The sequence below is a fragment of the Ostrea edulis genome, chromosome 1 (assembly GCF_947568905.1).
Source record: "Ostrea edulis chromosome 1, xbOstEdul1.1, whole genome shotgun sequence".
NCBI classification, from domain to species: domain Eukaryota; kingdom Metazoa; phylum Mollusca; class Bivalvia; order Ostreida; family Ostreidae; genus Ostrea; species Ostrea edulis.
Window position 1 is genome coordinate 100970138 of NC_079164.1, and position 17751 is coordinate 100987888.

Consider the following 17751-nt stretch of genomic DNA (forward strand, 5'->3'; position numbering starts at 1 on the left):
TTTATAATTGTTTGCTTTGAAAAAGAGAAAAAAAGTTGAGGCTAAATGTGACGTCACAATACACAGTTGACGTCGCCTTGTGTTTTATCTCCCGCGTTCAATGAATAGGCGGATCCTGTAAAACTGTTGTCCCCATATAAACCCCTTTAATATTGAGATGTTACTGGGTTTTTAGCGCAAGGAAAATTTCATTAAAAATACATATTTTTAAATGAATCATAACCTACCATACTTAACGGAATTATGATTACCACTTGGGACACTCCAATGGACATTACATGCTTTGCTCGGTCCAACGGTCACACCGTATACATATTAGTATAACATGGTATAAAGAAAAAGGCAGAGTAGCGGTGTGGTCTATGCTGCAGCGTAAAGTAAGAATGACGTCAGCCCTCGTCTGCACTATAACTACATCCGAAAAATACCAAAACAATCACGTTCTGACAAAATTGGAAATTAATATAAAAATAATCAATTTGCACTTGTCTACATATTGCTGAGAATTTTATCTCGGACTTTCGATATCTTGAACGTTACTACTTGTCGTTTTTCGTGGTGTGTGCTATTTGTTTATGTAATATATGTCTCTTGATAAAGACGCGGGTTGCGTCGAAAATTTGAGTTTTAAATAACCAACAATGTCGTGGCATTTTCAGTGCTTTTATAAATTTCTTTACTGGCCTTGTATCTTCTCAGATCCGACACTCTAAGAAAGTAGGGTGTTGTTGGGTTTTCGTGCTTTTATCGAACTAAACTCTGAGATATACATGTATGGATGTATATGATGCAAACGACTGTACAGTGCATATGACAGATGCAGACGACTCTATAACGTAAACATGGTTGTACTTTGCTGGAAAATGTCTCGTATTGACGCTTGAACAACCGCTGTAATAACTCGGAGTTATATCTAGAACAAATTTTCTAAATCCAGTTGTTATCCACCGCTCTTTTGCTTTTTGTAGTAAGCTCTATGTGGTTTTGAGTCTAGTACATTATTGATAATGCCATCCTGACAACTGCCCGGAAGTACGATTTCACGTTATTTCTCACGAGTCACATGACGAGACTTTCCGACCCTATCGTCAAACTTCCACCAGAGTTCGTTTGCTCACAAACCAAACTCTTCCACTTAGGCATTATGGGATAGCGATTTCTTAGGCCGCGTATATTGTGACGTCACTGTAGAATGACGAAAAAACATAACGTCAAACGTAAACAACTTTCAAAACAAGAACGTAAACATCAAGTTCATTACTTTACACAATAATTTGAACAGAGTCTCCCTACTTTTTAATGATCTTTTGATAATTTTATGTTTAAAATAAAACCCATACTTTTATATTAATGCTCTTAATATCAATATCTTCAAACTTTTAACTGCGAACTACTTCTTTAGTGTTATTTGCCTGCGTGATAATCGCGGACTCACAATATACAAATCTGTATATTGTGGTGCGTCACATTGGAGAGGTCTATTCGTAGGTGACGTAATGAGGCCTCGACGGGGAGTTTGACCCTATCGTGTAATGATTCCGGATATTTCAGGTACGACCATGCGGAGTTCTCAATTAGTCACTTTACATCACGTGATCTTATTTGTGTATAAATACTGAGACTCCGCAGTCGTCTGTGTCATTCTGATAGAAGACCCAGCCAAGTTGAGAGGACGAGATTATGTGTACTAATAAAGTATTCATAGTAAACAATTCCTCGCCTGTTCTTACAGTTAGAGTCTGGCCTGCCACGAAGAGGTTGACCTCCAGTAAAGAGGCTAGCCATAATTCGTTTTTGGTGTCGTCCGCATTGGCTGAACAGACCGTCGTCCAGGCCGCTGTACTCATTGTCCGTCCTGAATAAGGCATCCTACAGTGAGTGTAGTGGTTGAAGGGCTACCACATATACTGTCCGTCCTGAATAAGGCGTCCTACAGTATATGGGGTAATCCGAGGGCGACTGGCCTCTACATTTTAAAGCTGTATGACCCGATATTCATGTATTATTTTTGTACATAATTACTTTAAAGCAGATTAATTACTTTATAAAGTTATTAACTTTCCCTTAATTACATGCTTGAAAACATCTGCATGTAAAAGAAAACAGTGCGAATATTATTTAGAAAGTAAATATAGTGGCTACATATATAAATCATCCCATAATAGACGTCTATAAATAGACCCACGCGCGTCAGGGGAATCCCAACATGATGTATTAACTCATACGCAATTGTCTAGTTTTAAGGCTGAAAGAGCGTAAAAGAACGAATTACTTAGAGGTATTTGATATTTTTATTTCTATTAAACTTATGTTACGGTACTGTTATAACAAAATACACAGCTTTACACAGATAAAACCACCGATGATCTGAAAGTTTGAACTGGTCACGTGACTGTCACTTGAAATGGCAGATTGACGCGGTTATTTGTAAACATCGATTTAAAATCAAATTATTTGGGTTAAAACAGGTGAAATAATTTATGATAGGTCGTACAGTCTCATAACTACATACGTGCGATGATTTAAGGTAGAGACCGATAGCAACCACGTGATCAGTAAAAATCGTGTATTTTCACGTGAAATTATTTTTCGGAATTCCGTACATCGCCATAGAGTAGTTGAAAAACAAAAAGGGGTTCCGAAAGTACAAGTTGTTGCTGTGACTGAATCGATGATTGAGAGGGTCGTCTCGACGAAAGATATAGAAATTTGGCCATAGTTTAGATTAGGAATACGTCAATGTAATAATAGTGGACTAAATGTTTCGTCCGTGCAGAATGGCACTTTTTACCTCACGAAATTCACCACCATGCATAGCTGCGCTACGTAAACAAAGTTGTTGATGTAGCGTGATCGTGGTGTCCGAGTGCTGCGAGTTTCAATACTGTTTATGTAGTCAATGAGAGTTTAAACAAAGTTTCTTCTGAGAAGAGGAATTCGATGGATGCATTCAACGTGGACAACGAAATCATAATTTCGTTTGGTAAGTGAAAAAAATGGCAAATTGAATTTGTATTCAACCCACTTTTCCTCTGCTATTTTACAACGCGATTTTATAATAACATCTATAAACGCACAATTTGGAGCTGTTTCATTTTTTGTGCATTTATGTATTCCATATGTGCCCAAAATATAACTCCTACATGTGCATGTAATTGTAAATGGATGTCATGTATATGCCAGATTTGAAAAAAAAATAGGGCTCTCACAAGTTTGAGGGGGTGGGGAGGGGGGGGGGGGGTGTTGCACTAAAATTCTATTTGGTATAAATGATAGTACTTATAGTATCTTGAAATTTCATTGACCTAAGAGATATTTCAAATCTGGGGTTTCATGTTTCATGCAAGCATGTAGGTCTACAAAACTTTATTTAAAATATTTGTAAAATCACAAGCCCCCCTCATAGGCAAATAAATGTATTGTATGAAAATAAGATATGTATGTCCTTCTCTTGACCCACACTCCGTAAAGGAGACAGGTCTGATAAATCTAGAGTTGACTTGTTTTGATATTATTAGAATGAACTGGCAGTTTATGAAAACATATCTGTCATCTCATATTGTAATATGATAATTATGATGTTTATTCACCTCATTAAGGACCCGGGGGTGGGAGGGTATGTACAGTTTAAATAAAAGGTAACTATGACAATATGAAATAAATAACAATCATGCAGATGTACTACTACTGCAAGAGTTCACATTGCTGCACTGCACACATTTAACATACATGTAGTGTTACATATGTAATACTGATTTCAGACAAGATTTTAAAAATTAACATAATAAAATACATGTTATGTGTGTAATTTTCAATATATCAGCATTTTAAAGTTCACTAAACATGCATTGAGACACACAATTTTAAAATTGACATTGTCTGACACAGTATAATTAATGATTAATACTGACTGTGTAAATATTAATTATGATGATTTTTTTTCTAAGCATCATCCTAAGGACCAGTGCAAGTTGAAATGAGCTTCCAGCCAACAACTTCAACAGCAATTTGCCATGAAAATCAGCAAGAAAGGTACAATATTTTCTATCTTAGTAAGATAGAATTTTTCATTTTAACACCAGACATTTATAAAGACAATTCTTAGTATATTAGATATTCATCTTTTTTTCAATATTTGAATATACAGAATATATTTTTTTATAACAGGTACTTCATTTACATTGATGATGTCATATCCCCTGGACCCCACAACTTTACAGGTTACAGAGAAAATTCAAGAACTTCTGCAAAATGTGGGACTTGGATAGAATCAATAATGTATTTGTGAGCCCAGAGCAATGGATATATTGTGCAACATACTAAAGTGTGAATTTAATGGAAAACAAGTACATGTACTCATGTATTACATGTCTTTTTTAAAGACAATAATATTGTATATATATAGAGGAAGTGTCATTGTTGATTATTCTAAGTTTTTGATATATCAAAATCAGTAAACATTTCTAAATGAAAATAAAATACCAATTTTATAACTTTAATCAATGTGTTTGAATTTCTCATTTTCTAACCCCCCACCCCCACCCCACCCCCGTTACACACACTCAGTGCATATATACTGTGAATGCAATATGCATGCATTCTAAGTTATCCAAGCGAGTTTTTGTTTCAGTGTGAGACTACAAGTAGGACTCATAAACTTATGAAGAGACATATATATTTGTGAGAGCAAGATAGCTGATATGAGCCTTGAGATCAATGGGTCGAGACGAGGTGGTGGTCTAGAGGTTAGAGCGTTCGCCCCGCATGCGGAAGGCCAGGGTTCGAATCCCGGCCGCGACAGACCTGAGTTGTTGAAACAGGTAGTGACAGTTCCATTGCCAAACGCTCAGCATCAGGTGTGAATGTCACTTGTCCTCGGAGATGACCTTCAAAACGGATGCCCAGTGTCACAGTAGATGTGGCACGCTAAAGAACCCTCACTGCTCAATGGCCGTAAGCGCCGAGCAAAGGCCTAAATTTAAAAGCCGTTCACCGGTCTTGGTAACGTCTCCATATGAGTAAAATATACACAATCAATCAATCCATGGGCAACCGGCGCGAGCCCCCCTAAAATTTTCAAGTTTAAAGTAAATCGTGGTCTCTTGTTTAGAGAAATATATACTCTCAGAGAAATAAATGTCTGACAAAATCTTTTGATTTATTGAATTACTTTTAGTGGGAGAACGGCTACTTTTTCCAAAAACCATTAAAATTTGCATTATTTTATTAATTTCACCTTATTAAAAATGACAGAAAATAATAAAAATGACTACATAGGAGACATATTTTAAGCCCTAAAAAATCTGTAAAATCCAGGAGTTTCTGGGGGAATCCCCCCCCTTTCAAGGCGGCCCCCAGACCCCTGCCTCATACAGTTGCACCCCCCCTCCCAACTTCAATTCCTGATCCCCCCCTGAAATAGCTTATAGAAACCTTCTTATTGTCATGTTCAATTTTCAAAGAGGTAATTTGGGAGTGCTTAAACATTCTAAGTTTTAAAAAGGTCAGTAGTTTATCTCTGCTGGCTGAATCTTTCTTCTCAATGCACCGAGTGCAATTCATGACGTCTATGTTCCTACTCATTCTTTCTCCTCCATACCATGCAGTATATTAAAGGGGTTGGGATGTAATGGAGACATTTGTTTTAACAAATATAAATTGTATTTCAATTTTTTGTGGGGATTTTTATTTGGGAAAACTCTTGATATTAATCATCAAATATGATGACGTATGATAAATCTATATTCTGAGTGTAAGTGCACAAAGGTCAACAACGAGAACTACAACAAAATATAAGCTAAAATTTGAAATACATACTTTCTGTATTATATTTATTAATTTAAAAAAGGTATTACAAAGAATCTTCGAATTTCAGCAAGCTGTTTTTGATGGATTGTTTACAACATCTTTTAATAACCCCTTTTCTTACGAAAATGTGTAGTTTGTTAAAAGGGGGTGGGGTTAGGAATTTTTTGCTAGTTCCATATTGAACCCCATTATGGTGTATGATTTTTTTCATATATTTTACTTACTAATAGACTGACCACTTAATGAAATAAAATAAGAAATTTGATGGGTAATTTTTTTGCAGCTTAAGCAAAGGTATGACCCTGTGTGCAAATATTGTGCACTGTTTTAAGGTAATTGGCCAATGTAGTTCTGTTGAAGTAATGTTGTTGCATGTTAATAATGATTGCTGAACTTGAAATTGATGTGTAATATACAATTATGTGAAAGGTTGTTTGGAACCATATATGACAAGTTATAATCCTTTTTACAATAAAAATGTTATAGCTCTATTTGTATATTGCTCTCTACTTATTTTTCTTCACTTTTTACGCTTTACAAGGACTAAAGAAGGTGTTGTTAAAATCGCCATATTTCTCAAAAACAAGGTCGATTACCTACATTGATTTTTTTATTATGTTTTATATCGAAGCTTCATCATAAACATATATCAAAATAAAAAAAAATTCAATGAAAAACGAGATGGAAAACAATATTGTAATTCGGACCATACAGCTTAAGTTAGCACTATCAGTTCATCGTTGCTTGCCTCTGATTGATATAGTGATTCTCTGTTTGATTATAATTAACCTAGATAAGGTTAGGACATATTTGTATATTTTGGCAGTCCACTAAAATCATACCAATTAGTTTAAATTAGTTATTGTTGAATACCCCAAACCCTGGAATTGACCAGGTACGATCCCAGAATTTAATGTAAATACGTTACAATCGGATCACGCTCTTATCCTTTAAGAAGACTCGGACGTGGATCGGCGCAAGAATTGCATTAAATCGATGTATTTCTTCGTCGGAAGCGCGCCTGTAGATGAGGTTAAAAGGCTAGAACCGAATCCCTGTATAATCTATAATTTATATTTTGACCACAGATTCAGTTTTTGGTATCAGTAACGTCTTATTCATTATAAATATATAAGTGGAAAATGATAGTGGTAGAATATATATACCTTAGATATGAATGATATTTTAGATGCATTTGAAAGCTCGCGTTTCATATTGTAACGTACGACTGTGACGTCAGAGTTACATTTGTGTACACATGGCAACATACTCTGATGGCGTCGATCCTTATACGAGGTAGTCTCGTGCAACCAGACGCTCTGCTTTTTCCATAAATATTGCGGTTACGGAAATAGCCGAGTAGTTACGATTGAGAGTGGCTGTGACATCCGAAACACCTCGGGCCTTTCACCAAAAAACACCCGGATGGTGGACGATGATGCCGCGCCTTGACGGTAGCTAGATAAAATCAGTCATAGGGTTTTGACAAAATCTGAGCAAACTGGTATTTATTTTATATAGTGTGAAGGGAGCTAAAAAAAAACCAGCCTAAAATTCTCGGTTGCTCGCTTCAAACTCTCAAAACCTCGGTATTAATCGTGATAAGGCATAAAAAGTTTTCCCAGTTGAAAGCCTGAATATTGTTCTGTTTTGTAGTACATAAATCGTTTACCTAACTTCACAGAAACTTTGATGTTGTTGTTGATGTTGTTGATTTGCTGTTTTCCGCCACACTCATCAATTTTTTAGTTATCTGGTGGCGCCCAGTTTTTATTGGTGGAAGAGAGAACCCAGATACAATGTACCTGGGAAGAGACAAACGACCTTCCAAAAGTAAACTGGGAAACTTTCTCACTTACCGGCGCGAGCGGGATTCGAACCCGAGCCGTCCAGAGGTGAGAGGCCGTGTGATTTTGAGCGCGATGCTCTAACCACTCGGCCCAGAAACTTTAAAAAATTAAGTCCAACTTCTGAGAATCAGGTCGCCGTCGTTTACCCTACACCATTTTCTCCATGCAATTTTTCTCCATTACATTGGATTTTATGCATCCGTCATCCGTTGCAGTCTAACTTAGAATTATCGTTTAAAATATAGATACTTGTGGTCACGCAAACAATATTTGAATGAATGTTGAAACTTGGTGAAGATCCGCAGCAAAAGTAGTAATATTGTCCAATCGTTTTGCACCTTTTGAACTTGAGTCATTCAGTGCTGAACACACACAATATGGTTGACTCGTTTAAACTCGGAGGCTAATAGCTGGTGAAAACGAATTTGATCTGCCGAAACGGACGATCAACATTCATTCAAATATTGTTAGAGTGACCACAAGTAGCTATATTAAGTAGCTTTAATGGTAGATCAAATGTTTCGTCCGTGTGGTATTTTTTGCCAAACGAAATGTAAACCACCAATCCTAATCTCAGCGAGATTCGTCGAGACTGGATATTTGGACTGACGCCTCTTCCGAATCTCAGACCAGTGTCACACAAAGTGATTCGGGAAATCTTGCCTGAACTTCGGCCGCTTGTTGCGATTAAAATGGGTTAAACTGAATTTCTTGTCCGCTTCAACTTTTTGCCTCGGACATCCTACTAACTCCCCATTACAATGAAACATGCATTTCTTACCTTTACATGGTGTAAATCCCACAGTAAATCACGTTGACTATTTTCGAAGACGTTACAAACGGCCTCCATTTCATATGGGGCGTTGATGAATAAGCCTGAATGGGGCTTATTATCATTTTTTGGGGGGATTATTTATTTGCCTTAATCAGCTGTTAACGGGGCATTGAATTAAGCCTTTATTGGGCATTGTGAATTAGCCTATAAGCGGCAATGTTATTCTATGAATTCGCCTTGATGGGGCGTTGAGGCATAAGCCCACTGGGGCGTTGAGGAATAAGCACACTGGGGCGTTGTAATCATCTTTGCCTCAATTGGGGCATTGAAATTAGCCTTTATGTGGCGTTGTGAATTAACCCATTAGGGCAATGTAAAGTAAGCTTTGTTTGTTTATTTACTAAGATACTTAGAATAGAAATATTTTATGTTCGGATGAGTGAAACGAAGGAGAACATAAATTAATTTCTATTAGTTGTATTGTAATTGGACTATTTTATGCGCGGAAGTATATTTAAATGTAGTTAGGTTCACTATATAAGGCGTTAGTCAGGTGCAAAGTGGTCATCGACGAGCATTCAACCAGTTTTCGAACATTTTTTTTTTTTTTTTTTTAAATGTGCTTAATTTCTCGCATTGTATTTTGTAGATTGTATTCGGAAACAAATTTTGGGGTCTGCTACCAGTGCATCTCTAGTAAAGTCGCGCGTTTTTGTAAATATGATGAATATTAACTGTTTGATAGGCGTTCAACACATGCTACATCTTTTTCCTGTAGTTTATTTACTAAGATACGTACATGTAGAATAGAAATGTTTTATGTTCGGATGAGTGAAACGAAGAAGATAATCATCCATAGGCGTAGCTTGGGTTCGAATATTACCGAGGCAGGGGGTCTGGGGAGCTGCGCCCCCCAGAAGCTATCGACGTTTTAACAACGTAAAAGGTGTTTTTTTTTTTTTACCGAGGCAGCTGCCTCGGTTGCCTCAATGGAAGCTACGCCACTGTCATCGTTCCCATGTCCGTGTTTACAACGCAATGGCGGTTTATACGAAACGCAGTAGGTATGCTCTCGAACAATGTCCCCTGGTTTATGTTGCTGAAGTTTTCTTCAGATCGTGGGGAGTATATTAGTGATCTGAAGGTTTTATTTGGGTCATAACTGGATAGTTGAAAAAATACCGCCAGTTACAGCTTGTATTGTTTTAAAGAAAGAACACAATCTGGTCTAAATATAAAGTTAAACGTCATTTGAGTTTCATACATATACCAAATCCAGTGATATAAATAATCTGGCAACAAAATACAATAATCCAATGCCAGTGACGGATCTAGAAGGTGATTATGGGGATCGCGACCCCCTGGTTGATTTATTTTTTATTATAAAAAGTCCGTTTTTGTTATTTTGGGGTCAACACCTCCACCCCACTGTTTCTTGTAGGATGTGTTATGATAAATTATTTAGATTTTTTCTCACATAAAGCAATTATAGAACATTCGGAACATCAAAACAATTCTCCCACGTTATACTTTGAAACGCGGTAAAACGTTTTTCATTGTTTATGATGAAAGTAATGTCAATTTCAAAAGAAATATAAGAAAAAAGATTCAGTGAATGTAAATATAAAGGTGTGAAGCTCCGTGCTTTATTTTCATCTATAGAAAAAAAAAATAATCACTCGGAGTTAAGTTAATATCCATATTATTTATAGTTACTTCTAATGTACTCGTACAATACATACTGTAATAGTTTCAGATTGAACTTGAGTACTCGTATACTCTGATTTTATTTGTCTGTAAATAGAATTCTGAGAATCCCATTTACTGTGAAATTACAAAATATATCTGCTTCTTTGTCCATTATGTATGTACCGTTAACCGGATATTGCCCGAAACATGTACAAACCCAGTAAAACTCATAGCAAATTTTATGGAAAATGTATGTTAATAAGTAAATGCATTAAAATGATATCAAAATGCATTTCCAGGAAGGTGATTAAAATCACACCCAAAATGGCTAACGAAGAAAAAATTTAAAGGCAATTTATTAAATCTACGTCACAATTATAGCCAATAAAATTATCATTTTAAAAAACCCAGATGAAAACGTCCACTCCAAGATTCGAACTGGTCAGTGGGTCCAAATTGATAATTTTCACCGTCTGCTCATCTCTGACGACACTGAGTTTTACGAAAAGAGCAATAGAGATGTATACGTACAACGCCATCTTCATATTACGTAGAGGATTCAATTGCGTGTAAGTTCAGATATGTGTATACCCTCATTAGCAGTGGGACTTCCTTGATTGTAGCTTGTAGCAGGGCCCAAAAATAGTGTACGTGTCTGAAAATCCGATTAGATGCCCAACTTTTTAATGTTCTTAACCAAAATGCATCGCAACTCTGTCCCTTTTGAACCTAACGGGACCCCCCTCCCCACTCCCCGGCAGCCTCAAGAAATCTACACATGAAAATTTATTTACACTTCCTGTAATGTTCAAATCGACGGCGAATATTTAAATCGTAACAATTAACAAGCAACGAAAACGATCGATATTTCACCTAAATACACGAGAGCTTATCATGTGGCACACGTAAGGTGATTGACTGCACAAGATGAGTTTGGGGAAATTTCTGCCAAAAAAAATAAAACCAAGGAGTCAATGATCAGCTTCAGTGTAAGCTTGACTGCATTCTACATATTCAGCGCTTATCAGCACGAGGCTGCGCTCTCTGTCATTATCTAACGTTTTGACCTCGTAATATTGCCTTGTTAATCGTGTGTATTGGAACACAGTGTACACTGATCTATGGCTGAGTGAACATCGAGTACGAGCAGAGGATTACTTTTAAACTTTGTTCCCGCTAATCCTGGTTATTCCGGATGTCCCGGGGTATTTCGACCATTCACGTGTTTCGCTTTCAGGGATTTTTCTGACAATGCTAAATTTAACTTATGAAGGAGGGAGTAGCCCGCTGTTCGGATAAGGACAAATCAGATGAAACTGACTGAGGAGAGAAATGGACTTAGAACAACAAGCCTTACAAGGAAACGATGAATGGGAAAGGTTTGAAAAATCAGGTAAGTGTTATGTTTTTATGAAATTTTTTTTAGATATCTTACATTTAATGAAATGTTATGTTAACATAATGTGGTGGTAACAAGCCAAAGCTGCCAATTTTTATAGATATTAAACACATGACATGACCGTGTCAATCTGCTCCAAGGTCGTTATCACTCCGTCATATCGTAGTCAGTACAGGGAATTAACCCGACCTCACACATTGTCATAGTAGATCTTGTCATTTGTTCTCTGATGGGGTAACAAATTTTAAAGGTGAATAGTAACTCCTTTACAACACTAATTTCTATAGGCTTTTATACACATAAAAACTGTATGTACGTAGGTCATTGTCTGTGTGGATAATATCTTTAAGGAAGGACTACACAGGGTTCTTACGGTTCATTATCTTCATTGTAAGTTTCGTTTGTCTATTTCAGGCAGATAATACTACATGTCAACAGAAATACTGGTATCATATCATAATCAATAAGTGAATAATTGGAACATCCCGTCATGTGACCCAACATACTTTCGTTATTTCAAATCTTGAGCTCAGTTATTCTTATTTCAAGTACACGATCCCAATTACGATGTATTTTGATAACTCGTGATTGTGTATCGATAGTTATTTGATGGACTCCTATTGGTCTCTGGGGAACAGAAACACGAAACAATACACACGGAGACAGGGTTTAAAGAGAGCTGTATTTTCACCTAAGCACATTCGTTTTATTAATCGGGATACCCTCTGACAAAATTGAGGTCTGTTTCCAGATATTCATGTAGGAAGTGCTTTGTGATAAGTATGTCTTTTTGTTTGTTTCAGAGACGAAACCAGATGGATTTAAGGCATTCAAGAAAACATTGAAAGAGTAGGCGATTTGAAAATTTTATTTTACCGGAAACTTTAGTGTACATATATTCTTTAATCTTTAGAATAGCCATTACTCTCAATAACACATTGAAAGAAATGTGACAGCCCTTTAAGTTGTGATGATTTGCAAGGCGTAAAGTTTATCTATGAATTAAAGACAATGAATGGTGACAAATCGTTTTAAAACAATTCTGAATAAGATTTCGAAAGCAAAACTATATCTAACAATTAGTTTCAGAAAATAAAACTGCACCCTTTACAATAAAACTTCAGAACAAACATGTCACAGGAAATTTTGAAATACCTCGGAACAAACACTGGTTAAACACTTAATATGATAACAAGACAGTCAAAAAATATTACCATATTAGGGTTCTGTTAAGTGACCTATATTCATGTATAGACATTAAAAAAATCAATACGCTTAGAATTAAAAACTTGAAAGTTGATATCTGGACACCATGCGATGCGTAAACTTGAGTAAATATTAGCCAGCAAACAATCCGTGGAGTGGGGTTACACGAGAATGGCGTTTAATTTTGGAACAATCTTATCAATATAATAGAAACAGACAAGTTATGGTGTAGAATAGGTGCTGATGTTACTTAGCTCTTATAAAAAAGATGATATGCAACGGTTTTACATGCTGAGACTAGAACACAATAAATATCAAATTATAAACAGATCATGTATAACGGGTTTCCCTTTACAAGTATATGGTGGTCATGTTTTCTCGAGTACCAATAGATTTGGTGCCGAGCGAAGTGAGGGACCAAATCGAGTGTCGAGAGCAAAGTTTAACAACACACTTAGTACTTTCTACATGTTTCACACGAGTACTTAAACTCTTTGTGGTTTCTATTTCATTCATTATAACATTCCGTATTTTTATCCCAATTATAAACATATATACACACTAGCATTAGTATTATACCCTACAACGGTTATTGCAAAGATTAAAGGAATGCCGCGGTCGTTATTCTGCGATATACCTTCATACGTAATAACTGATTATGAGAAAACTGATACTCATCTCCTTGCACTTTGTATTTTGCTAATGCAACAATAAAGTCGACAACTTTTCATTCAATTTTATAATCATAAAAATCAATCAATATATGTTGTAAAACAAATTCATGAAAGGTGAAGATATAATGAACAGTGACAAATCTCATAACACCTATAAGCAATCCAAAATAGAAAGCTGGGCAAACACGGACCCCTGGATATACCAGAGATGGGAATAAATGACTGAAGAATATTTGTCATTCAGAATAAACCAATCGTCTGCATTCCGAGAGCAATACACATGTAAACATGGCGATGCACAGACAAGTTTTTCTTGAACTGTATTCAAAACAATTGATATATTCTGTTAATATCAAACTAAATACTTGAAATACTTTTTTCAAATTGATTTAGAATACCCCTACCACTTTACCTTTTTCATCAACAAAAAACAATGTAGGCCGTTTCGGAAACTGTCATGACGTCCCAGTGACCTTATTCGTGGAATACGACCGGCTGTATATTTCTGAACCGTATAAAGTAGAATAGAAATAAAGTTCTCATTTTCATGTATGTTGCAGGATAACCTCCTTGGTCTCGAAATGTTGTGGGATATATATATATATATATATATATTATAATGCCTCAGCTATTATATTTCAAAACAATATTTCTCGACCTCGGATGTTATCCTGCAACGTACACAAAAACGCAATAATATATATAACGGTTTAACTGTTACATACTAGTGTTAATGTTTATAACAGTTTTACATACCAGCGTTAGTATTATAAAAAAATAATATATCTATAATGGTTTTACATACTAGTGTTAGAATATTAAAATGATATTATCATTATTATTAAATATATAAAGGTTTTACATACTAGTGTAATAATATTGAAATGATAATATATAACGGTTTTACATACTAGTGTTGGTATTTTAAAAAGATAGTATATAACGGTGTTACTATTACACACTTGTGTAATATATAACGGCTTTACTTGTTAGCGTCAACTAATATCAGAAACAGAATATGTTAGTGTAGGATAGTTAACGGTGTAGTGTGTTCATTTCTTTTGTTTACCAGTTTAATTAGTTTTAATATGCTCCTTTCATTTGCTTGCCAGTTTTATTGGTTTAAAGTCAAAGAAGAAAGGCGGACATGGCGTTCCTTATCAAACCCAGATGGACGATGACGAAAGAAGCCACGTGATCAGTGACACCAAAAAAGAATCACAAACAGCATCCAACACACCGGAAGTTCCACAGAAACTGCAAAACAACGAACTCTCTTGGTCCTACCCAGAGTCGTCGAATCCAAGATCTCAGCAAAGTCACAATGAAATAGCTGAAGACAACACATACAGTTTTCGTCACGAGAAGCGTGGGTTTGCTGTTCTCGTCATCAACAGTGAATTCGACACTCAATCGGACAGAGAGAACGCCGTTTGGGATATATACTATATGAGGAAAATGTTTTCAGAAATGGGATTCGATGTGAAAATACTTCAAAATCTTACTTCAAATGACCTTCTATCGAAATTGAAAAGTAAATGCAGTTAAGACCTCTTATAAATGTTTTAAGAAGTTTCTTAGGGAAACCCCTTCAAGCAAGATACTTTAAAGATAGAGTCCCCATTATATTCTTTGTCAGACAAATTTTGGAATATAAAGATTTGCTAATAATTAGAAATGTTTTAAACTCGTTTGAATTTGCTGACAAGTGAAAGTTTTTCATTCATGCTCTTATGGTACATGTACGAGCTTATTCAAATTAATGGGGAAAAAACCCACTAATATATTACAGGAATACAACAACAAATCACCATGGAATCTGGCTGTTTCGCTTGCGTCATCAGCTCTCACGGGATGGAGGGTCGGGCTAAAGTCAGTGGACTGAAAGGCCGTGAGCCCTTCGTCCGGACAGAACATTTCGTGTACACAAAAGACGGGGTAGTTAGGACTAGCGAACTTCTGGAGCTCTTTAATGACTGCAACTGTCGAAATCTGAAAGGAAAGCCGAGAATGTTCTTTATTCAGGTTAAATAACTTTATTAATACAATAGTTACCGCCAACGGTAATTTTACAAAGTAGAAATTCCAGAAGTTTGTCACCAATAGGATTCAAGCTCTCTCAAACAAGATTCTCCGTCATTAACGATCACCGGTTAGTAACACCTCCTGACTAACAATGTGTATAACTACTAGCCATTTTTAAATCAAACACAATAAAACTTGAATCAGGGACATACCTTTGGAACTTGTAGGACTCTTATGCATTTCCAGCGAGCTTTGTATCGTACAACCTTAATCTTAAAATCAATATAGAATAAGTCTATTCAATAAACATTTCCCAGTTTGCAACATTAGATGAGTTAATTATAATGGAAACACAGACCCTCCGAGGGGCTGGGTACTCTTGATGATAAAGGCCTGTAACTCTTATCTCAGGGTATCTGAATTCGGTGATAGAAAAATTAGATAAAGGCATGTTATACTGCAGTGTGTAGCTTAGACTGGTATATATCTCAATCTAAATTGTCACTAAATTTTGTCTAAATATTCCAAGTTCTTCCTTAGATATTCAAGAGTCAACTATGATTATTTTAAAAACTTTTTATCTAAGTCGACATTAGCTTGGAGAACTCTGTTATAATACTTGTACACTTTGTTTGTAGTGCAATTGTTAAATGCAATAAAACCTTCACCTAATCACATTTTAAAGTGAAAAAGTTTTTCAGTTAACATTAGCTTGGAGAACTCTCTTTTTAATCGAACACGGACTGTATTTGCAATGCAATTGACAAATATAGTAAATCATTCATCTAATCACACTCTGAAGTTTAAAAAGGGTGGATCGATGATGAATACAGTGTTCTGTAATTTCAGGCCTGTAGAAGTAGACTAGACGTACAAAAGGATGACGAAGTGGACATGGGTGTAGAGATACCGGTCAGACTTGTTCACTCCACAACTAACAAAGACACTACCTCAGATGCGGGAGGGATATATGACGATTATACCGACAGACAATCTGAAGATTTTTTCGTAGCTAGTCTTGATCCACAATATGAAAACATCCACGTCTATGGTTTATCTCGTAAGTACACTGGTAATTACATCCAAACCGGAAATCGGTACTCGATAAACACGAGGAGTCCGGAAGCAAGAGAGCCCCCTCGTCGTACAACAACTTACAAAGTTCAAAAACCGGAAACTAAACCAGAAAACATTGAGGTCTTCCAGATCCCATGCTTCAACGACTTTCTTGTCATGTTTTCATCTGCTGCAGGTATGTAAAGGTCAAATTTCGTTTCCTTGCCAATGAGTCTTTTCAAATAAACATTTAGATTTTACATGTTCTCAACACTAATTTCCATTGACATTCCACACGCACCCAGTAACGTTCAGTCACACTATCATGGCCATTTTGTCTTGAATCTTGAATTGCTGGTCCAGCCCGTTCTAATTCCATCTCATTCTCGTGAGATGTTCCAAGTAATACAATCATGTGTATCATTCGGAACATCTCTTAGTTTTAAGTGGGTGTGTAAATATTTACATTTTCAATGTTTTGCCTTTGATATCTCAATAAATAATTGCAATGAATACGCGCAAGAATACAGATAGATTATAGTAAATCTATTTTGTCGGCTTTGAATTCCGACAGAAATGAAAGTGGAATGTAAATATAAGGAATAAAAATACACGAGAGGGTGAATTCCAACGCTTCACGCTAACGTGCTTCATGAAATATGCCAGCGTGAAGTGTTGCGGTTCATACCCTCATGAATTTTCGAAAATAAAATGTACATGCATTTCTGAAGTATACTATTAGGTTTGGATGTACTGTAATATACATTGTATGTAAGGACCCACGAAGGAGAGGCATTCCGGGAATTGGATCACTAACACATTTGCATTATGTAATCCATCTTTCAGGTACAATTGCATGGTCTGACTCAGGGAAAGGTGGCTGGTTGATGTACACTCTGTATCACGTGTTCAATGACGTCACTTACACAGACAAAGACCTGTTGACTACTCTAACGGGTGTTTGTGGGATGATGGCGACTGAAATGCAGACATACTGCCCCAGCAATCTTCGCAACGACAAAGCCAAGTCCGCAGCATGTGTGTACCACAGACTGTCAAAAGATATTTATCTACAACCATCCTCCTACGTATGAAAGAAATTGAGGGGGGGGGGGGGTAGAAGAGCAGGACAGAGAACTTACAGTAAGAGAGATTGAGATAGAGAGGAGGAAAACAGAGAGAGAGAGAGAGAGAGAGAGAGAGAGAGAGAGAGAGAGAGAGAGAGAGAGAGAGAGAGAGAAAAAGAAACTTACAGTAAGAGAGATTGAG

General features: G+C 36.3%; 1 protein-coding gene and 1 long non-coding RNA gene across 2 annotated transcripts; both read left to right on the top strand.

The window, feature by feature from the left end:
• Window positions 1-2525: 2525 nt before the first annotated feature.
• Window positions 2526-4499, top strand: LOC125664771 (uncharacterized). Its single transcript, XR_007366071.2, has 3 exons — window positions 2526-2983; window positions 3948-4032; window positions 4168-4499. It is a non-coding gene; the product is annotated as an uncharacterized LOC125664771 (long non-coding RNA).
• Window positions 4500-10993: 6494 nt separating this feature from the next.
• On the top strand, window positions 10994-17670 carry LOC125669811 (uncharacterized). Its single transcript, XM_048904615.2, has 6 exons — window positions 10994-11515; window positions 12325-12370; window positions 14514-14935; window positions 15194-15426; window positions 16276-16678; window positions 17329-17670. Exons 1-6 carry the CDS (start codon window positions 11455-11457, stop codon window positions 17574-17576), a joined length of 1413 nt encoding a protein of 470 aa, XP_048760572.2. The 5' UTR covers window positions 10994-11454; the 3' UTR covers window positions 17577-17670.
• Window positions 17671-17751: the final 81 nt, after the last annotated feature.